General features: G+C 49.7%; 1 protein-coding gene across 2 annotated transcripts; it reads left to right on the top strand.

Annotated features, from left to right (window-relative positions):
- The first annotated feature begins 985 nt into the window (after positions 1 to 985).
- Positions 986 to 21,530, top strand: SMO (smoothened, frizzled class receptor). Of its 2 annotated transcripts, XM_059396429.1 has the most exons (13): positions 1,245 to 1,334; positions 12,605 to 12,715; positions 13,390 to 13,595; positions 14,322 to 14,531; positions 14,822 to 14,994; positions 15,344 to 15,563; positions 15,666 to 15,789; positions 16,972 to 17,064; positions 17,506 to 17,614; positions 18,399 to 18,584; positions 19,003 to 19,151; positions 19,634 to 19,768; positions 20,014 to 21,530. In XM_059396429.1, the coding sequence occupies exons 3-13, from the start codon at positions 13,449 to 13,451 to the stop codon at positions 20,445 to 20,447; spliced, it is 1,980 nt and encodes a 659-aa protein (XP_059252412.1). In that variant the 5' UTR covers positions 1,245 to 1,334; positions 12,605 to 12,715; positions 13,390 to 13,448; the 3' UTR covers positions 20,448 to 21,530. The 2 variants fall into 2 exon arrangements, with proteins under 2 accessions (XP_059252410.1, XP_059252412.1); XM_059396427.1 differs by lacking the exon at positions 12,605 to 12,715 and having other exon boundaries at positions 986 to 1,334.
- The last annotated feature ends 978 nt before the right edge of the window (positions 21,531 to 22,508 follow it).

Raw genomic sequence — 22,508 nt, 5'->3', positions numbered from 1 at the left:
TTGAGTTCATCTCTCACACCCGTCCTGAGTTGGAAGGATTGAGACAAGCGAGTCCACCAAACCTTGGTTCTCTTCCGTGGGGCTCTGGGACAAGTCGAAACAGAAAAAGTAACTGGCGAGTTGAGGGACCGGGCAAGGATGTAGTAAAGACTTCTGCTGACTTCAGGCATCGCCGTCTCCCCCATTGTAAACCAGAAGTCTATTCCCAGCAGAGGACCAAGTCGAACGATCCTCAGGCCTATCAAGGTGCCCGCTGAGTCTGGTTGCAGCTCCCGGCCACGGTTTCCTCCCATCTCTTGCCCCAGGGCGCAGAACGGTGTCACCAGAGCCCCCTGGCCCGGGCCCCTCTGGGCGCCCGGGACAGTGAAGCTCGCGCTCCTCCTCTCTCGCATCCCCTCCCCTCCTCTTCCCTCCCTCTGCCAGTCCCTCCCCAAGCCGTGGCGGAGGTGGGGCCGGGCTTGGCTCAGCGAGGCCCGTGCATTCCAGAGAGCCAAGCGAGCTAGAGCAACAAAGGAGCCGGGAGTCGGTGGGAGAAGTCAGGGGGCTGCGGCGCGCTCGGGCGAAGGTGGCGGCTGGGCCGCGGGCTGGCGCAGAGGGAAAGCCAGGGAGCGAGTCCCCCTCACCGCCGGCCCGCTCCTGGCCTCCATCGCAGGGCCGGGAGGTAGTTTTAATGGTGGAAGAGGGAATGGGGCTGGAGATTGGGGGCCCAGGGGGCTCCCGGGGCTGAAGACAGTTTGGATTGCCAGGAGAAAGAGGAGAGAGTTGTGCATCCCGGCCGGAGCCTCAGCAACCCAACATGGGCCCCGGGGTCCAAAGTTTGCGAAGTTGGGCGCCGAGGGCCCGCGGCGCGCGGAGCGTCCGAGGGGGCCCGGCACCGGACCTGCGGGGCGCACAGGTCGCCTGAGCCACATCCGCGGCCCCAGGGGTTGCGTGTGTGGCCGGGGGGCTCCGGAGAGCGGGCGGGGGCGCCGGGGCTTGTGCTGAGTTGGCGGGTTTGGCCATGGCCGCTGCCCGCCTCGCACGGGGGCCGGAGATCCTGCTCCCGGGGCTGCTGCTGCTGCTGCCGCTGCTGGGGGGCCCGGGCCGGGGGGCGGCCTTGAGCGGGAACGCAACTGGGCCTGGGCCGCGGAGCGCGGGCGGGAGCGCGAGAAGGAGCGCGGCCGTGACCGGCCCTCCTCCGCTGCTGAGCCACTGCGGCCGCGCAGCCCCCTGCGAGCCGCTGCGCTACAACGTGTGCCTGGGCTCGGCGCTGCCCTACGGGGCCACCTCCACGCTGCTGGCCGGGGACTCGGACTCCCAGGAAGAAGCGCACGGCAAGCTCGTGCTCTGGTCCGGTAAGCGCGCGGGAGCCGGAGCCGGGGCTGCAGTGGTGGGATGCGGGACTCTTGCAAAGAATAGGCTCGGGCCTGAGCCTTGGCGAGGGCGGGAGCTGCGCCCGGGAGAGTTGGAAGAACACAGTCTGAAACTTTGGGTGTCGGATGGGACCCTCGGTGAGGAGGAGGGAGGGCGAGGCAGTGGAGGCAGCCGGTCACAAAAGGCCGGAGCAGGGTGGGTGCGCCAAGGAGGGGGGGGGGAGTGCATGAGGAGGGGGCTCAGAGCCACGGGAAAGGACGTTTTTTAAAGAAATGGAGCTGCTCCCCACGTAAGTGCCGCCCTGGAAGCGGGGTCCTTGGGGATTTAAGGCGGTGTTTAGATCTTGGAAAAGAAACCGACCGGGAAATCGAGTTGGAGAGGAAAAAAGGAAAGATGGAGTAGAAGATGTAGGCACCGAGGGACGGGGTGGGGGGAAAGAACTGAGTGAAATTTGTGGCGGAATCGAGACCCCCTGGTGTTGAGTAATTAAAAGTTAACCAGAAATTTCTAGAAATCTTGTTTTGGGAGAACAGGAAGTCCAGAGAACTGTGATCTTGTTCTGTTTTTACAGGAGATTTCACTGTTTCCTCATCTGAAAAATGGGGACTCTGATCCCTTTCTGAGGTTGTGAAGGAATGAGACTGTTCTAAGGATAATATTTGTGTATTCTTTGGAAGTTTGGATCCTCAGGCGGGTCAGGGCTGCGGGAGGACACTTAAGTCTGGGATGTTGAGAGCCTGTGGAAACTTTCAAAGTGGTCCGAAGTCCCAGAGCGCTCACCTCAGGGTGGGATTGTGGCCAACCCGCAGAACTGCAGAGTGAACCCAAACAAATCCTTCCTTAGCAGTGCAGAGTGGATTCTCTCCCCACTTGTCACTCATCTGGGTTGGGGGCCTGAAGGGCCTGGGGATGAGAACCGGTCTTGTCATCCCTTGTTTCTAGTCAGTGTGATTCCAAAACTGTCCTTGAAAGAGAAAATCAAAAGTCAGGAGCCAGTTTGGCAACCTACTTTCTTGGGCAGTTCTGCCCTGGGGGCTGATGATGACCCTGAAGGAGGGAACATACGTAGGCTGCCTGTCATTGTCAGCTTGGCCACTAGAGTTCTCAGAGTCATTGCTAGATGTGGGACAAAGCCATGTCATTCCTGGCCTGATATTCTCTGGCAGATGTCAGATGAGGAACTTGGAAGATGGTACTCACCATGGAGCTACATCCTTACTAGGTATCAGGTTCTAAAGTCGGCATGTAGGCAGAAGCCATATATAATCAATGGTAGCTTTGAAAAACTTGTAAATTATCATAAGTTCTACCTAAGTTTGCTTCTGCACTCCTTTTATGGTAATATGTTTGTAGAAATGTATAACATATAGGAATGTATAGTCTATGAGAAGGGACATACCTAGAAAATATAATTTTAGTTTTCCAAGTTACATACATGCAAAAGAGCAGAAGACTGAAGGAATAAAAAAGGAACACAAAAGAAAAGTAGAAGCAGGGGTGCCTGGGTGGCTCAGTGGGTTAAGCCTCTGCCTTCAGCTCAGGTCATGATCTCAGGGTCCTGGGATTGAGCCCTGCATCATGCTCTCTGCTCAGCAGGGAAACTGCTTCCCCCTCTCTCTCTCTGCCTGCTGCTCTGCCTACTTGTGATGCCTCTTTCTTTCTCAAATAAATAAATAAAATCTTAAAAAAAAAAAAAGGTAGAAGCAAGCTTCTTTGAGCCTTACCTGAAAGAAGGCCTGCGTTTAGGAGGCAGTGGAATGGAAAGTCAGGTCTCTCAGCACAAGGAGCTCACCCAGTTCTGAGTTGGTCACACTGAGAGGATATTCATGCCCCATCCCCCCACCTCTCTGTCCTTATTTATTTTGCAGGGGCCGTGCTTGAATTCTCCTAAGTTAAATGCATGTGTGATGCCGCCCTTCTGTAGGTACCATCAAATCAAGGAGATAGGTCTGGACCTCTTTCCAGTCCATACTCCTGAGAGCAGCTGCTGAACAGGTCGAAGTAGGTTTGGCAGGAATATTTGGGAGTTAGAACCATCTGCTGGCTGTGCAGTTTCGATCCTTACTAGCTGGGCCTCTGGTGGGGCAGGGTCTGCTTTGGGTCTGTTAGGTGTTCCCGGCAATGGGGTCAGAAGCAGATGGTGGTGCAAGCTGGGTCAGTGGTGGGTAGGAGAAATCAGAGCCAAGTGTTAGAAGCGTTTTAGAAACTCTTTGAATTTCTCTCTTTTAGATACTCTCTTTGAGTATTGTGTGAAGAAGCCATGGGAGGAGGGAGGGCCTGGAGCCTGGTTGCTTGTCTAGGAGCTGGTTAAAATAGTTCAGGTGAGAGTTGATGGTGGTCTTGATGGAGGTGGGGGTCCATCATCCAGAGATGATGGGCACGGCTGAAGGAAGTAGACAGATCCCAGCCTTTCAGAGCTAGAACCAGTGGGCCTTGCCGAGGAGTTGGACGAAGGGATGAGTGACCAAGAGGACCTAGGTTTCAGGCTTGCGAGGAAGGTGGTATCATTACCTCTCTTTCTTTTTTTTTTTTTTTTTTTAAAGATTTTATTTATTTATTTGACAGAGAGAAATCACAAGTAGATGGAGAGGCAGGCAGAGAGATAGAGAGGGAAGCAGGCTCTCCACTGAGCAGAGAGCCCGATGTGGGACTTGATCCCAGGACTCTGAGATCATGACCTGAGCCGAAGGCAGTGGCTTAACCCACTGAGCCACCCAGGCGCCCTATCATTCCCTTTCACTAAGCTGGGAATCCTGGAGGAGAAGTAGGTTTAGGCAAAAAGCGTGGTGTCATTTGGGCCATGTGAATTAGAGGTGCTCTGTGGACACCTCTGTGGAGATTACTGGCAGATTTGGAATAGGTGTTGCTGAAGAGAGCAGCCGCTGTGTGCTTCCTCAGCCTAGAGTTTTTGGTAGTATGCCATTGAGCAAGGAAGTTTATAGCTCAGGCTGGACTGTAGAGAACTCAGGTCCCTCCTATATCTTTCGACTCTCTGGACTTGGGCTTCTTCAGGCACTCAGCATCTTTCCCCATTATAGCTTGAAATGTCTCTTCACATGCATTCCCAGCTGACCAGACAAACATAATATACAGGCCATGCTCCACCTTGGGCCAAATCTGGTTTGTTAAATGAGGCAAGGAAGCAGAGACCTGCGGCTGGTGAGGGAAATAGGTCCCTGACAGCCAGCACGTAGCCTCTTCGACCACTGCTGCGCTGTGTGTGCACAGTAATGTGTGGCCTTGCTGCCCAGCTGGGGAAGCCAGAAGAGAGCCACAAGAGAGAAGAGAAGCTGGGAGGAATTTCTCTTTTCCTCTCAGACATCTGGTTGAGGTGATGAGAGGAGAGATGGTGGTGGTGGTGGGTTGTTTGCAGGGGCAGAGCAGTAAGAATTTCCCAAGAGCTATTCCCAAACCTGGCTGACAAGGAGAATCAGTTAAGATATATATACATATATTTATAGATCTATAGATCTGTATATAGAAGGTATGAAAATACAGAAAAGCATCTACTGGCCCAAGTTTTCATTTTTGCTTTAGATTTTTCACTTTTTAATTGATTTATTTTTAAAGATTTTATTTTTAAGTAATCTCTACACCCAATATGGGGCTTGAACCCACAATCTTGAGATCAAGAGTTGCATGTTCCTCTCACTGAGCCAGCCAGGCGCTGCAAGATTTTTAACTTTTTAATTGTAAGATGCTGTATATACATACATACAGAAAGTGTGTAAAACGCAGAGGTACTAAATAACAAATAATTATAAAGGGACACCTGAGTCAAGAACTAGACCATCATGGGCTGCTATAAGCTCCCCTTTCTTTTCTTTTTCTTTTTTTTTTTTTTAAAGATTTTATTTATTCATTTGACAGACAGAGATCACAAGTAGGCCGAGAGGCAGGCAGAGAGAGAGAGAGGGGAAGCAGGCTCCCTGCTGAGCAGAGAGCCCGATGTGGGGCTCGATCCCAGGACCCTGGGATCATGACCTGAGCTGAAGGCAGAGGCTTTAACCTACTGAGCCACCCAGGTGCCCCTCCCCTTTCTTTTTCAATCACATCTTCTTTTCTTTTCTGGAAGCAACCACTACCCTAATGTTTTTGATTACCAATTCCTTTTTCCTCTATAGTTTTATCATCTAATTTTGGAATCCTTAACAGTATATTTCAGTTTTGAACGTTTTAGAGTTTTAAGCAAATCATGGTATGTGTTTTTTGTTTTTTATGTCTGGCTAGTTTTGTTATACATTCTTTTGTAAGTTTGATCTGTGTTATTGCAACTTAATTTTTTTTTTATTGCAAAACAGTATTCCACTGTAGAATATATCACAATCTGTTAATCCATCTTGTTGTTGTTAAACATTTAAGTTGCCTCTTAAATTTTTGGCCATTGTGAATACCATTGCCAAAAGTATTCTTCTATGTATATCCTGGTGCACCTGGGTCAAATTTCCCTAGGTACCTACTTAGAGGAATGGGATTACCAGACAATAGGGCATGCATAACCTTCACCTTTAGTGGGGAATACAAAAAAGTTCTCCAAAGTGGTTGTACCAACTTAGGTTCCCCACTAATCCCACGGAAGAGTCACCATTGCTCCACATGATTTCTGACCCTTGGTGTTGTCTAGTCAGCCTTTTACATTCTTGACAATCTGGCAAGTATATTGTGGTATGTTTTTTGGTTTTAGTTTGCATTTCCCTGATAACCAGTAAGGTGAAGCTCCATTTCAAATGTTTACTGGCCATTTGGATTTTTTCTATTATGAAATGTCTGTTCACATCTTTGGTCCATTTTTCTATAGGGCTGTCATTTTCATAAGATTTGTAAGGGTTCCTTATTTATGCTGGGTATGAGTCCTTTATTGGTTGTGTGCATTGAAAATTGAAAAGGCTTGCCTTTTCATTCTCTTTGTGACTTCTGTTAGACAGAAGTTCTGAGCTTTTAGGTAGTCATTTATGAAGCTTTTTATGATTACTGCTTATTGTCTTATTTTAAAAAGTCTTTTCATGGGGTGCCTAGGTGGCTCAGTCGGTTAAGCTTCCTACTCATGGTTTTGGCTCAGGTCATGGTCTCAGGATCCTTAAGTTGCCCCACATGGGACTCCCTGCTTAGCAGAGAGTCCGCTTCCCTTCTCCCTCCCCCTCTGCCCCTCCCCACCCCTGCTCATGCACACATACACACACACACACACTCTCTCTCAAATAATTAAATGAACCTTTAAAAAAGTCCTTTCATAACACAAAGTCAAAAACTTATTATCTTGTGTTTTCTTCTCAAAACTTTTTAGATTCTCCTTTCAATTTAGACACGTAATTCACTAGTTTCATACATGTTGTCTCAACATAATTTGTTAAAAGAATATCCTTTCTCCACTGCTCTGCCATAAATTAGGTATCCAAATATCTGTTTGTTTCTGGGATCTTTATTCTGTTCCATGGCTCTATTTTGTCTATCCGTTGCCAATATGTATCATCTTAATTGCCATATTTTTTTTTTTTTAATTATCATATCTTTATAGCAACATCTTTTACCTTCTTTGGGCTATGAACCTCTTTGGCATCTGGTACAACCTATGGTCCCCTTCTCAGTATAATATTTTTATATTTATAAGGCAAAACACATGGGATTAAAAAGGAGCATATAAGATTACAAAGGAAATTAATTGGGCACCCAGGTGGCTCAGTTGGTTTAAGCAGCTGCCTTTGGCTCAGGTCACGATCCCTGGGATCAAGCCCCACATCGGGTTCCCTGCTCAGCAGAGAGCCTGTTTCTCTCTCCCTCTGCCTGCCACTCTGCTTGCTTGTGCTCTCTCTCTATCTCTCTGTCAAATAAATAAATAAAATCTTAAAAAAAAAAGATTACAAAGGAAATGAATTACATTGAAATATAAATATCAACTATATTAAAACAATTTTGTGATCTAACATACATGTGCTTCTTTTTTTTTTTTTTTTAGATTTTTAATTTATTTATTTGACAGAGAAAGAGAGATCACAAGTAGGCAGAGAGGCAGGCAGAGAGAGAGGGAGAAGCAGGCTCCCTGCTGAGAAGAAAGCCTGATGGGGAGGCTTGATCCCAGGACCCTGAGATCATGACCTGAGCCGAAGGCAGAGGCTTAACCCACTGAGCCACCCAGGAGCCCCTATATGCTTCTTTATTAATACACTAAGTAAGATGTACTGTGAGTTTAAGATATTCATCATAATGTCAAAGTGGAGATAAACAGTAACAATATTTTGAGGTATCTGTAACAAAAATGAGCATTTGTGATAAAAACACAAGTACTGATAACATCACTATAGTATGTGGCTTCTATCCATAATTGAAGGCAAGGCTAAATTTGTTATATCTAATTTTTTTTTCCCATCCAAGTTCATGGGCCCCTTAATTCTCTGTAAGAATTCTTTCTGAGTTCCAAACCAAGGACCTCCACTTTTTTTTTTTTTTTTTTTTTTTAAGATTTATGTATTTGAGAGAGAGAGAAAGAGGCCAAGTGGGAGGATAGAGGAAGACGGAAAGCTGGAGTCTCAAGGACTCTGTGGTGAGTGCAGAGCCCCCTTGCGGGGTTTTATCTCACCACCAAGAAATCATGACCTAAGCCAAAACCAAGAGTTGGATGCTTAACTGACTGCATCACCCCAGCACCTACCACTGTTCTTATAACACTTACAGTGTTTATAGTACACAGTATCTAATAGAGTTTGGCCTATTCTTGATCCTTTATGTTTTAATGTAAAATTAGTTGGTGGTGGTTTTGGTGGGGATTGTATTGAATATACAGACTAATTTGAAAAAAAAAAAAGACATCTTTACAATATTGAGCTTTCCAATCATTTCATTATATATTTCTATTTAGATCTTTGATTTTTGCAGTTTTTAAAATTTTTGTGCAGTGTTCCAATGTAATTTGTTAGATACAGTCCTAAATACTTCATTTAAAAAATACTATTATAGTCCCCTTCACATTGCATTTTCTGTTTGTTGCTGACATTTAGAAATACAATTGATTTTGAATCCAGTAAACTAGCTAAATTTATTCTACACACATAGCCATCTCACTTGTGAATGAGTTTTGTGTCCCCCTTTTCAAGGTGTATATCTTTTAATCTTTTTTGCCTTAATGTACTACTTAAGAAACCCAGTACTTAGTTAAATACAAGTGGTGAAAGTAGCAATTCTCTGTGTTTCTGTATTCTAAAGCTCCCCCCCCCCCACCGTCCTTCACTATTACGTATGATGTTTACTGTAGGTGCCTGTAGTTACATTTTATCAGATTAAGGAAGTGTTCTTTTATTCCTAATTTGCCTATTCTTCTTTTTATCTTGGTTGCGTGTTGGACTCTATCAACTACTACATCTACTGATATGATCATGTGATTATTTTTCTTCTTTAATCTGTTAATGTGGTAATTGCATTGATTGATTTTCCTAATGTTAAGCCAATCTCAGAACAATGGTTTTCAACTTGGCTGATCATCAGAACCTCACAAAAAGTTATTTTTAAAGTTTCAACTGTGGCAGCGCCCCTGGTGGCTCAGTCGGTTAGGCATCTGCCTTTGGCTCAGGTCATGATCTCGGGGTCCTGGGGTCAAGCCTAGTATTGGGCTCCCTGCTTAGTGGGGAGTCTGCTTCTCCCTCTTTCTCTGCCCTCCCCCCATGCATGCTCCCTCTTTCTCTGCCCTCCCCCCTGCATGCTCTCTCTTTCTCAAATAAATAAAATCTTTTTTAAAAGTTGAAATCAGGGTGCCTGGGTGGCTCAGTGGGTTAAAGCCTCTGCCTTCAGCTTGGGTCATGATCTCAGGGTCTTGGGATCGAGTCCAGCATTGGGCTCTCTGCTTGGCAGGGAGCCTGTTTTCTCCTCTCTCTGCCTGCCTGTCTGTCTACTTGTGATCTCTCTTTGTCAAATAAATAAATAAAATCTTAAAAAAAAAAAAAGTTGAAATCGTGGGGCACCTGGGTGACTCAGTTGGGTTAAGCCTCTGCCTTCAGCTAGGGTCGTGGTCCCAGGGCCCTGGGATTGAGCCCTGCATCAGGCTCCCTGCTCAGTGGAGAGTGTGTTTCTCCCTCAGCCTCTTTCCCTGGCTTGTGCTCTCTCTCTCATTCACTCACTCTCTCTCAAATAAATAAATAAATAAATAAATAAATTCTTTTAAAAAAAGTTGAAATTGTGGCAAATATTTAAGAAGTCTATGAATATAGAAAAATGCCAAAACTAATAGGACACTTGTCTTTATTTTTTTCTTTTTGTTTCATATTTTAATAAAATCAAAGAAATAATACAGATAATGTTGATATCCTCTTCATGTTTACAATTTTGTTCCCTTCTCTAGGGAGATTCCCCCATCTCAGTCATTTGCATATTTATTTTTTTTTTAAGACTAATTACTTCTAAAAATTGGTAGTAAGCACATGTACAAAAATCAAAAGTAACACAAGTTAAATCCTTCCACTTCTGCTTCCAACTACTGGTTTCCCCTTCCTAGAGGCAATCACCAGTACTGGTTTTTGTGTGTCCTTTTAGAGATATCTGACATAGGTATAAATGTATTTGTGTCCTGAGTTTTTTTTCCTCCTACAACCAGTAGTAGCCTGCTCTTCAGGCTGTTCTCACTCAACCATATTCATTTAACTAGATGCATTGGAGATAGTTAGATTTCAGTGCAAAGAGTTCAACCTTGCATGGTGTCCTATTATATTGATTCATGATATTTTATGTAGTTGGTGTCCTATTGATGGCTATGCATTCATGTCGTTTCTACTCTTCTGCTGTTACAAACAATGCTGCAATGAATAATCTTATGTATTATCTTTATAAACGTGTCAAGTGGGATCACAAGTATAAAATTTTGATAGATAATGCCAAATAGTCTCGACAAGTATTTATTAATTTCTGTTCTTACTAAAAATATATGTGAGTGCCAGTTCCACCAAAATTCTTGTCAATACGTTTTCAAATGTTTTCATCTTTATCACTCTGTAAGTTAAAAAATTATATCTCATGGTAGCTTTATTTCATACTTAGTTTATTAAGAGTGAGATGGGGGCACTTGGGTGGCTAAGTTGGTCGGGCATCTGCCTTTGGCTCAGGTCATGATCTCAGGGTCCTGGGATCGAGTCTCGCATTGGGCTCCCTGCTCAATGGGCAGCCTGTTTCTCTCACTCCACTGCTTGTGCTCTTTCTCTCTCATGTTTTTTCTCTCAAATAACTAAAATCTTTAAAAAATTGAGATTGAATGTCTCTTTATGTGTTTAAAGGCCATTTGTATTTGATCTTTGTCTTTGCCTATTTTTCTATAGGATTATGAATTTCTTTCTGATGTGGAAGAGCTTCATGCACATAAGGAAATTAGCTCCTTACCTGTGATATGGATCCAAAATACATTTTCTCAGTGTGTTGATTTTCTTATGATTTTATATTTTACTTTACTGAATTTATCTGTTCTTCTGAAGTCTTAAAATCTTCTATTTTATGGCTTCTGAGTTTTGTGTCATACGTCAAAAAGCGTTCTTTATTTCAAGATTTTAAAAACCATTTCCCATCTTTTCCTCTGGTGCTTTAATATTTAAAACTCGTGTAGTCATTTTGATTCATCTGGAATTTATTTTTATGTAAGAAATGGGGTAAGGATCCAAATTATTTTTTCCCTAGATAGTTCTTTTAATATTTCTTTAGTTATCTTTTCCTTGGGGAGTTTATTTTTAAGGTATAAAACAATATTTAAAATAAGAAAAAAAACGAAAAACAACAAAATTCCACATTTTTAGAAGTTGAATACTGCAGATATTACAAAATGCTGAAAAATAACACAATGCTTTTATTAATCCACTGCTTGCTGCTCCTCAAGAATACATTTTGGGGCGCCTGGGTGGCTCAGTTGCTAAGCGTCTGCCTTCGGCTCAGGTCATGATCCCAGGGTCTTGGGATTGAGCCCCACATCGGGCTCCTTGCTCTGTAGGAGGCCTGCTTCTCCTTCTCCCACTCCCCCTGCTTGTGTTCCCTCTCTCACTGTCTCTCTGTGTCAAATGAATAAATAAAATCTTTTAAAAAAGAATACATTTTACTCCAGCCAGCCCCCCCCATTTTAAATATATTGTTCAGTAAACATGCAGTAACATTCACTTTTTCTTTGTTGTACAGCTCTATGGATTTAGACAAACACATAGTTACGTAACCAGCCACTACACTCAAGGTAGTGACAATCCCATCAGACCCAAATATTCCCTCGTGCTGCCCCTTTGTAGGCAAATTCTCGTTCTACCCAACTTCTGGCAACCACGGCTGTGTTCTCCATCCATACCTACTTGGTGAGAATTTCTGAGAGTGGGTTTCTCCATCTAGAACGATAAGGGTCCACAGGTGATTTTGATTTGAGTTGGGTCTGGGAACAATTAACTGAGGACATTGCTGCTGCTGTTGCTGCTGCTGCTGCTTCTTTCTTTTTTAGAGTTTTTTTTTTTCTTTTTTTAAAGATTTTATCTGTTTATTTGTCAGAGAGAGAGAGAGAGAGCACAAGCAGGGGTGCAGCAGGCAGAGGAAGAAACAGGCTCTCCACTCAGCAGGGAGCTCTGGGATCATGATGTGAGCTGAAGGGGACGCCTGACCTACTGACCCACCCAGGCATCCCAGGACATTGCTTTTTGCCAGGAACTTGCTGTGTGCCCTGGGAATAGCCTTTGGGGTAGTGTGAGCTGTGAGTGGTCAGAGATCGCCAATGAGTAAAACAGCTGGTATTTCTTGAGTGCCTCCTGTCTGACGAGTACCACGCTAAACACATTCAGTACATTATCTAACTCTTCACATTCCCATGAGGTAACTCTATTATCCCCATTTCACAGATGAGGAAAGTGAGGCTAGAGATAAAGTAATTTGCCCAAGATCACACAGCTGAGAAATGGTAGAGCCAAAGCTTGGACCCAGGGAGGTTCATTGTAGTTTCCATGCCCTGTATCCCTCTACTGTATTGCTTTCCTCCCAAAAAGGGCAGATACGTGCCCCATCACCTCCAGCCTGGCAGTGGGGCAGTCACCGACTTTGGTCTAACATTCTTAGAAACTTCTCCTAACACAACTTCCTGTGTGAGCAGCAGGTGTTCCTGAATCAGGGAATGACTCAGGATGGGCAGTGGGGGCAGAATGCTGAGTGCGCCTAGCCACTGGGGAGCAGGGGAGAGGCCTGGGTTGGGACAGGGGTGCCGGGAGACCTCTACCTGTTTCTGTTTTGCTGACAACACATTTCCTCCCTCTGCACTGGACAGAACCTCCTCTATTTTTCTCCATCTGATTTCCTGCTTCCTCCTCTGGCTTTGGAGGACTCCCTGACTACCTCTTCTTAAGCTCCCACCTGTTCTCTGTTTCATCTCAGCTCGGTAAGAGGAACAAGGATCCTGGGATCTGGGCGAGGGACCACATCTGGTTCCGGTGCATGAGCCCCTCGTGGGGTGGGTCCCACCACCTCCCTTTCCCCTGGAAGAGACCTGTAGAAGGTTTTAAGAATGCCCCTGAGAAGGTAAAAGGCAAGTCGACTTGGGGTTCTCAGCCAGAGGCACTAATACTCCCTGGCAGGGCATTTGGAAATGGAGGCTGCTTTTTAAAAACTTAAATTGAATTACCAGATACATACAGAAGACTGCATGGATCACAGGCTTGCTTTTCACAAGGCGAGCACACACACGTAACCGATGCCAGATCGAGAAACGGAACGTTCCCAGTATCCCAGAAACTCCTTTTCAGGCCTTCTTCCAGTCACCGACCCTGGAGGAAGGGCAAGAAAGAGGGGCATTTGGGGGTTGTCATCATGACTTCGGGGTTCTGCTGGCATTTAGTGGCAGGAGTGTAGGGAGGCTAAAGTTCCTGCACTCTGTCGGACAGTCCTGCAGCACCAAGAATCGTGCTGCCCAAATGCCCTGTTGGGAGACACCGTGCTGGCGGCTGCTAGCGTTGTGCCCTAGAGACTTGCCTTCAGCCTGGGAGCCGCTGTGACTGGGGGTCGCTATGCGGAGGGCTTTCACTGCAACGTATCCATACTGTTGCCTCCCTACAGGCCTCCGGAATGCCCCCCGCTGCTGGGCAGTGATCCAGCCCCTGCTGTGTGCTGTGTACATGCCCAAATGCGAGAATGACCGGGTGGAGCTGCCCAGCCGTACCCTCTGCCAGGCCACCCGAGGGCCCTGTGCCATCGTGGAGCGGGAACGTGGCTGGCCTGATTTCCTGCGCTGCACCCCTGACCGCTTCCCTGAGGGCTGCCCGGTGAGTGCTTTGAGGGGTAAGCCCCAGGCTTAGGGCAGGGCCCTCAGAGAAGGAAGGGACAGGGGAGCTCCCTCTCTACTGAGAGACCCCCAATCTGTAGCCATGGAGTCCAGGAGCCACGTATCCAAACTGACGTTCACTGGCTAGTCCTGTCCGTTAAGGATTATCTGCTTATTTATAAAAGATAACTGTGTTCAACAAATATTTTTGGAGCACCCACTCTCCTAGGTGTTGGGGGGTTTCAGGCATCATGGGTGATAGGAACGCCTTCTCCAAGAGGGTTATCATGTATTTAGGGAAAGATGGCAAGTACACATACAACAACTAGAGACACGGAGACAGGAGGGTGATCTTCTGGTGTAAAGGAGAGCTCAGAAGTAATGACAGCAGCAGTGATAATACTGGTTATTATACTCACTACCTGTCAAATACCATATGAGCCGTTTACATCTATTTCTTCATTTAACCCTTACCTCACATCGTGAAGTAGGAACAACCCTCTTTTAGCTGGGGAAGCTGAGGTAACAGGTCAAATAATTTGCTCCGGACTATTGATATCATTTGTCACCGAGGGGCCGGACTGGGATTCAGAAGCTGGAGGGCTCTCTCCAGCTTGTGCTCTCTGGCAGTCCGCTGTGCTACCCCTAGGCCTCATGTTCAACCAGAGGGCGCCCCCTGGGCCCCTTGCTCCCTTTTGCACTGCCTTCTCCCCTTCCCTTATGCCAGAATGAGGTGCAGAACATCAAGTTCAACAGTTCGGGCCAGTGCGAGGCTCCGTTGGTTCGGACGGACAACCCCAAGAGCTGGTACGAGGACGTGGAGGGCTGTGGGATCCAGTGCCAGAACCCGCTGTTCACCGAGGCCGAGCACCACGACATGCACAGCTACATCGCCACTTTCGGGGCAGTCACGGGCCTCTGCACCCTCTTTACCCTGGTCAGCGAGGGGTGGGGGGGGGTCGGGGGGGGGGGGGAGGCGGGGTGGGGGGGGGTGGCGGGGAGAATGGTCAGGGGAAAGGGGGCCTAGAAGGCGCAGCCCATAAAGTGGGAAGGAAGTGGATTGTCAATTGGCTGGGCTGCAGGGGCAGAGGGAGGTGGGGAGGCAGTGACCCGATCTGGCCCCCAGGGAAGGGTCTGGAAAGGAGGGGCCCCGTGTTCAGACCAGGGCGTTTGTGGCAGCAGAATCACCCTGACCTCATAGAACGGCCCCTCACTTCTCTCTTCCAGGCCACTTTTGTGGCTGACTGGCGGAATTCGAATCGCTACCCCGCTGTCATTCTCTTCTATGTCAATGCATGTTTCTTTGTGGGGAGCATTGGCTGGCTGGCCCAGTTCATGGACGGCGCCCGCCGGGAGATCGTCTGCCGGGCAGATGGCACCATGAGGCTTGGGGAGCCCACGTAGGTGTCTTGGGGACCCAGAAGTGAGGGTGAGGGGCAGAAGGCTGAAATGTGTGTTTCCTGCAAAAGGGACAGGTTGGGCTTGAAAGCGAGATTTTAGTGTCAGATTCAGCTCTGCCCAGGGTGCCCAAATATTCCAGCAGGTTCTGGAATGGGCTGTGATGGTTTGCATCTGCTCCAAGGGGCATCTTTCCCACCCAATTCGAATCTCCCTGCGTCCTGTCTCCAAGCCCTGACTCGTAGGGAACCTCCAGACCTGAGAAGCCAAGGGTCGGGGGGACAGGGTGCAGAGAGCTGATGAAGGGAGTACAGAATGACCTCACCAAGAGACATGTCACATGTTGCACAGCTCCAACGAGACCCTGTCCTGCGTCATCATCTTTGTCATCGTGTACTACGCCCTGATGGCTGGTGTTGTCTGGTTTGTGGTCCTTACCTATGCCTGGCACACCTCCTTCAAAGCCCTGGGCACCACCTACCAGCCTCTCTCCGGCAAGACCTCCTACTTCCACCTGCTCACGTGGTCACTCCCCTTTGTCCTCACTGTGGCAATCCTTGCCGTGGCCCAGGTACAGTGACTGGTAGGGAGCTGGGGACGTGAGTGGAGTGGGCTTGGGTGAGGGGTCCTGGTGAGCCACTCTGTCCCATCCACCCACCCCTTCCTGCCTCAGGTGGATGGGGACTCTGTGAGCGGCATCTGTTTCGTTGGCTACAAGAACTACCGATACCGGGCCGGCTTCGTCCTGGCTCCGATTGGCCTGGTGCTCATTGTAGGAGGTTACTTCCTCATCCGAGGTGAGTGAGCATTTGGGGACAGTGCCAGCTGGGTGTCAGAATCCTCTGGGCACCTGCTCTGTGGAAGTAGGAGCTAGGAGCTGCCAGTTCTGCTGCCTTTGCAGTGGGACCTCCATCAGCTCACCCGGGGCCTTGGTGCAACGTGGAAGGTGCCCACTTGAGGCAGACACAGTGTCATGGCCCTTGGTGTCTGGACAGGGAAATGCAGCCCCTTACTCCAGGCCCAGGGGCCAGGGCTCACAGCCTGTGGAACAGATCCCGAGCTGGGTCCCTGGGGCAGCTGCCCTCATGTGCTAAAGAGTCTGCCCTGCCCCCATTCACCAGCTCAGGGCCTTCGGTTGTGTGTGTGCACCCCGAATTTCTATCTGCTCTCCACCTCTTAGAGCCTGGCTCTTCATCCATTCCCTACCCACAAAGTTTCCACAACACACACAGATTCACTGTTCCCTCATTTCCCATCTGAAGCCGCCACCTCCGCAGTGAGCCTCCCTCTCTTCTTAGCTCACTCATGTTGCGTTTTCTTGGTAATCTTCAGCTTCCTTCCCCTGTGCTGTCAGCCTTCTGTTCAGCCCACCTCTAGCTGGCCGTCTCTGGGCCTTGGATGCATGTTTTGTATCTGCTGTCCTCTATGGTCACCACCAGCCACATGTGCTGAAACTCGTCCAGCCCGAGCTGTGTCCTGAGTATGAAATTCGTGCTATATTGCAAATACCTCGCACGGAGAAAGCAAACCATCTCACTAATAGTTTGTTCTATGGGTTCCATGTTGAGATGTTAATTAAATAAACAATGACATACTGCTTATGAAACGTATGGAAGTCAGCACTACTTGCATCTGTTTACTTCTTTCCTGTGGCTGCTGGACGGATTGAGACTCTGTATGTGGCTGACGTTATGTTTCTGTTGGCTAGCACTGTTCTCACGTCTCTTTCTGTGCCTTTTCCATCAGCACAGCTTTGACCTGGCTGCCTTGCTAGAGCAGGACCCAGGCCCTTCCTCTTCCTTGTTGTCTGTCTGTCCTGGACTCTGCCCCACCAACTGTGCTTCTTTTCTCCAGGGTCTCCAGTTCCTCAATCTTTAAATCATAGCAGTAATCAGACTGGGGACTCCCTGCTGTACCCAAACCTCCCAGGAAAGAGTGGCCTTGCCCCCACTCATGCCTGGGGTCTCTCTTATGTTCAGGAGTCATGACTCTGTTCTCCATCAAGAGCAACCATCCCGGGTTGCTGAGTGAGAAGGCTGCCAGCAAGATCAACGAGACCATGCTGCGCCTGGGTGAGTGGACCCCCAGGGCCGTTAGCCTGAGATGCTGGCCAGTCCAACATTGTACCTGGGGCTGTGGGTCCTGCAGGACAGGGTCTGAGGGGAAGCAATGTCAGTGATACAAGTTAGCAGCCAGGGGGACAAGACAAGGCTTTGGGGCACGCGCATGTGTGTGTGTGTGTGGGGTGGGGTGATGGTGGTAGCAGCTCAAAGGGACCTTCTTGGATGGAAGAATTCAAGTTCACACCCGGACTGCTTCCTCGTGCCCCCTGCTCCACACTTGGCTCAAGTGCCCTTTGGGCCTTATTTTGGAGAACACAGCAAACTGAGCCTGCCATGGATTCACCCCAGACTCAGCTATCTTTCAGGCCTGAGTGGGGCAAATACCTGGTCCCCACTGCCACCCCTGCACCTGGGATTGGTAATGCTCTGTCCCACCCTGGACCTCCGCAGGCATTTTTGGCTTCCTGGCCTTCGGCTTTGTGCTCATCACCTTCAGCTGCCATTTCTATGACTTCTTCAACCAGGCTGAGTGGGAGCGGAGCTTCCGGGACTATGTGCTGTGAGTGTGGGGCTGGGGGCTGGTGTGTGTGTGGGGTATCAGCCACCATAGGAGCTGGAGCCAGGATTGCAGACCCTGCCCTTCTTGTCCCTCAGCCCCGGGTTCCTGCCTCCCATGGCAGGTGAAACTGCCTCTCTCCCTCTGGGCGCCCAAGATGTCATTTGCTCTGTAATCTGCGAACACGGCAGATGGCATTCCTTCCCTGGCTCAGCTCTGCCCTCTTCTCTGCACGAGCCACGGTCTGGCTAGTGTGTCTGTAATGGCGACAACTCTATGTTGGCTGCTCTCACGGAGCCTATTATAGAGCCCTGCACAGAAGTAGTTGCCTCTCCACGATAGGTTAACAACCTGTTAATGCTTGGCAGCTTTGTCTGTGCTTTTTTTGTGTCCCCATGAGAGGAATCTGAGAGTAAGGCAGCTCACCCGCGGAAACACTTGCTCATGATGGCAGGAAGGACAGTTACGGGGCTCATTAAAATGGACACCAGTCCCTGTCCTGGCTGCCTCTGGCTCTTCCATAAAGGCTCCAGCTTCCAGTCTTTAAACCACACTGATGCCTGGTCCTCCCCCAGAGATTTGATTTAATTGTCTGGGGTGTGACCCAGACACTAGTAGTTATTAAAAGTCACTCGAATGTCCCAAGTGACTAACGGGCACCCAGGGTGGTGAATCATGGCTGTGGGGTTTAGCTCTTTCTGAAGTCTTTGGATTGATTGCCTGGGTACCACTCAGGAGACCCAGAAAGTCTCGCTGTCTGCTGCCCGCCTCCCCGCCCCCACCATAGGTGCCAGGCCAACGTGACCATCGGACTGCCCACCAAGAAGCCCATCCCTGACTGTGAAATCAAGAATCGCCCTAGCCTCCTGGTGGAGAAGATCAACCTGTTTGCCATGTTTGGAACCGGCATTGCCATGAGCACCTGGGTCTGGACCAAGGCCACGTTGCTCATCTGGAGGCGCACCTGGTGCAGGTGGGGTCAGGAGGCAGCTGGTTCTGACTGTGTGGCCTTACTTTCTCAGGTTTGGTGTCCCCGCCGATAGATGTTATGGGGTCCCTGGTGTCCTGGCAGTCTGGGGCAGGCCGGTTTTCTAAGGGTCTGCGCTGGGCTGCCTGAAGCTGCCTTCTCTGTGGCTCAGCACTGCCCCCTGGTGACATCTTCTGTCCTTGGGAGAACAAATTGTGTCAGCATCTTCTAAGAGTGGAATGATCGGAGTGGTTTGAGTCCTAGATAGCATACTGGAGCCCTGAATTCTGTCCCCACTTCTTGGGGCACTTGGGGCCCTCTGGAAGCTGCTTCCCTGGAGGGGACGGCTTTACTGATCTTTCACAAGATTTGGTGGAAAGTGGCTGCTCCTCCCCTTTCCCTCCCCCACCCCTTCTGCTCTCAGGTTGACTGGGCAGAGTGATGATGAGCCCAAACGCATCAAGAAGAGCAAAATGATTGCCAAGGCCTTCTCCAAGCGGCGTGAGCTGCTCCAGAACCCAGGCCAGGAGCTCTCCTTCAGCATGCACACTGTCTCCCACGATGGGCCTGTGGGTGAGCTTCGGGCCCCTTTATTCCACTGGAGCCCCTCACACCCATAGTACCTGGGCCCCGTCCCCCTGTGCTGGTGTGGACACGTGGGCTGTCTGGAAGGCTGCGAGGAATAAAGCACCCCAGCCTCTTCTTACACACTTAATTCTCTCCAGTTCCCCTTTCCTCCCTGGCTTTGCTGCCCTCTGCTTCGGCCCTTGGGTCTGCTTGCTGGTACTTTGGTTTCAAAAGGACTCATCTCCTCTCCCTTCTTCTGTCTTCTCCAATTGCTCTCCCCAGGCTAGAGTAAGTGAGGGTTCCAGGAACTGGGCTCCAGGGCTCTAGTGAAGCCCCCACTCTTCAGACTAGGACTGGGTAGAGCACTGTGATCACCTGTGTGGGCTTTCTGGGCTTGGTGGACGAGGAGGGAGATGCTGGGAGAAGGTAAGGGAGGAGCCATCATCCAAGGCAGTCACGATGCTTAGCCTTTCCTTCCATCCCCTCAGCGGGTTTGGCCTTTGACCTCAATGAGCCCTCCGCCGACGTGTCCTCTGCCTGGGCCCAGCATGTCACGAAGATGGTGGCTCGGAGAGGAGCCATACTGCCCCAGGATGTGTCCGTCACCCCTGTGGCAACTCCAGGTACAAGGAGGCAGGCTTCTGTAGGAAGGTGGGGGGCATGGAGGTTGGGGGGTTCTTGGGACTAGAGCACCAGCAGCTGCCAGAGGGGAGGAGAAAGGAAGGCCCTGTTGGGTCTAGAGTGTGGGGCCGAGGCATTAGAGACCTAGAGTTGTGGGTCTCAGAGTTCAAAAATAGGGTCTGAGGAGAGAGGGAGTGATGTGGACGGAGCCAGCATCCCAAGCTCCCGTACTCTCTCCTGCTGTCAGTGCCCCCCGAGGAGAAAGCCAACCTGTGGCTGGTTGAGGCGGAGATCTCCCCAGAGCTAGAGAAGCGCCTGGGCCGGAAGAAGAAGCGGAGGAAGAGGAAGAAGGAGGTGTGCCCACTGGCACCACCCCCTGAACTTCACCCCCCCGCCCCTGCCCCTGCCACCAGCGCTGTTCCTCGCCTGCCTCAGCTGCCCCGGCAGAAGTGCTTGGTGGCTGCAGGGGCCTGGGGAGCTGGGGAATCCTGCCGACAGAGAGCCTGGACTCTGGTCTCCAACCCTTTCTGCCCAGAGCCCGGTCCCCTGCAGGATCCATTTCTGCCCAGTGCCCCAGTTTCCACGGCCTGGGCTCAGGGCTGCCGGCAGGGGCTGGGGCCCATACACTCCCGCACCAACCTGATGGAGGCCGAGCTCATGGATGCAGATTCAGACTTCTGAGTCTGGAGCGTGGGACCTGGGCTAGCAAAAAAAAAAACACCTCACATTCTGAGGTTCTTCATCCTCCCCGAGAGTGCTTCCCCAGGATCTTGTCTTCTGGAGAACCTGAGGGTGCAGTGCCCTCCCAGGAGGTTTCTCTCTGTCTGGCCCATGGCAGTGGGACTGTGGGAAAGGGCCCTGACATCTCCACGGGTAGGCCTCATCCAGGGAAGGGCCCTGGAGCTTGGGGTCCTTGTTTCTACCCTGCCAGCTGGAGTCTGGCTGGCAATATCCATCTGCTGGAGGAGGGGACAGTAACAGTAGACGGGGCGACACCACCCAGAGTGGGCTGTGGTTGCCAATGAGGCAGCCAAGCCCATGCCTGACAGACAAGTGCTGGCTGCCCTTTTCTGGCCCTCTCAGACCAGATGTGTTTCTTAGGTCATGAGCCCTTGGTCTAAGTGGGGACAGGGCTCCCTTCTCCTCCTTCCAGGTGATTGTGGAGCTGGAAGTGCCCATTCTCTTACGGGCTATACCGTCTCTTCACAGGTGTCCAGTTGGCCCAACCCCAGGCCAGTAACCCATCCTGTGGGCTCCCGCAGCCTCCTTCCCCCTTTCCCTTTTCAGTTCAACCAGGCCAACCTCTTCCCGTTTCCCGTTTGTTGATTAGGACCCAGAAATTCTGCATGCTCCACCCCTCCCCCAGACCCCTTCCCTTTGATGCTGGGCTCCATCTCCAGGTGAGAGATTGGTTCAGCTACGGAGCCTGGGCATGTTGTAGGAGCAGTGAGTGACAGGGAGCCTCTGGGCCCCTGAGAGACACGTGTTATCTCTTCCTCTCATCCCTCTGGTGGGGGATCGGTCCTCTGACTTGAGGGGCTACCCTGGGAGGCTGCTGGAGGTTCAGCCAGGCAGGAAAGCTTCCTTCAACTTCCACAACTGATGGGTGAGGAGATTCCCTCCTCTCATAACCCCTAACTCTGTCCCCGAGGCCCCAATATCAAGAACCAGACAGCAGGAAGCTGTAGGAGCTGGCTGGGTTCCAGATCGGGAATAGGGATGGGGAAAGGATTACAAACAGTAAATAAAAGGTTTTTGTATAAACTCTCAGTGTGCTTCTTTTTCACAGGCCCTGGTCTTGGGCAGGGCACTTGACTGGCTCAATCATTAGAACATGTGACTCTTCATGTCGGGGTTGAGAGTTTGAGCCCCACATTGGGCGTAGAGATTCCTTAATAAAATAAAGTAAAATAAAATACCATCCATCAGCCCTGGTCTTGACCTGTTTACCTTGTCCTGATGGCATATGTTCCCCCTCTTCCTCCTCAGGCTACTCTGACAGGCCGGCAGCTTGGTGCTCTTCAGGTCACAACTGACAGATGTCAGGCTGATGCCTACTTAGTGTGCTGGCTGTCCTTCCCTGCTAGTCGGCTCCCTATGGACAAAAGCTCTTCTGTGGCCACAGCTGCCTCACTAGGGACTGCCCAGAAGGTGACTGAGCAAGAACATGTAGCTTGCCTCAGCAGTGACGTTCGGAAGCAAGGGCCCCCTGCTCGTGTCGGTGAGCATGGCTCCAGTGGCAATCCTGGGCCCTCACGTCTGGGGCCCTCTTCCTTCCTAAAGAGGTGTCAGTAGGACCGATGCTTTCTGATCCACAACTGGGTAGTCAAAGGAATTCAGACTTCCCTGAGGGAAAGCCTGTTAGCCACACTTCCTTCAAAATATGTCAGTAGAAGATTGGGAAGTGGGTTGCAAGGACTCAGGATCATGTGGAAAGGATCCGTGGAGGAAAGAGGGTGATACCCACAGACTGGGAAGGTACTGTGGAGTACGGATCAGGTTTGTTTATGTGATGGGAACGTAAGCATTGTGCCCAGAGCCAGATTCCTGGGGAAGGGAACCAACATACTGATCTGATCCTATTCTAGGTATGTTACACACGAATGATTATAATCACAGCTAACTCTTACTGAGTGCTTGGTAGGCTCCTTTCTATGCACTTCACATGCATTAATCCACTGAATCTCACCACAGATCTGTGAGGCATAGAGAGGTTTGACAGTTCACCAGAGGCCACACAGG

The sequence above is a fragment of the Mustela nigripes genome, chromosome 4, assembly GCF_022355385.1.
Source record: "Mustela nigripes isolate SB6536 chromosome 4, MUSNIG.SB6536, whole genome shotgun sequence".
NCBI classification, from domain to species: domain Eukaryota; kingdom Metazoa; phylum Chordata; class Mammalia; order Carnivora; family Mustelidae; genus Mustela; species Mustela nigripes.
The sequence above is the reverse complement of the archived record's forward strand: the minus strand, read 5'-3'. Positions and strand labels throughout refer to the sequence as shown.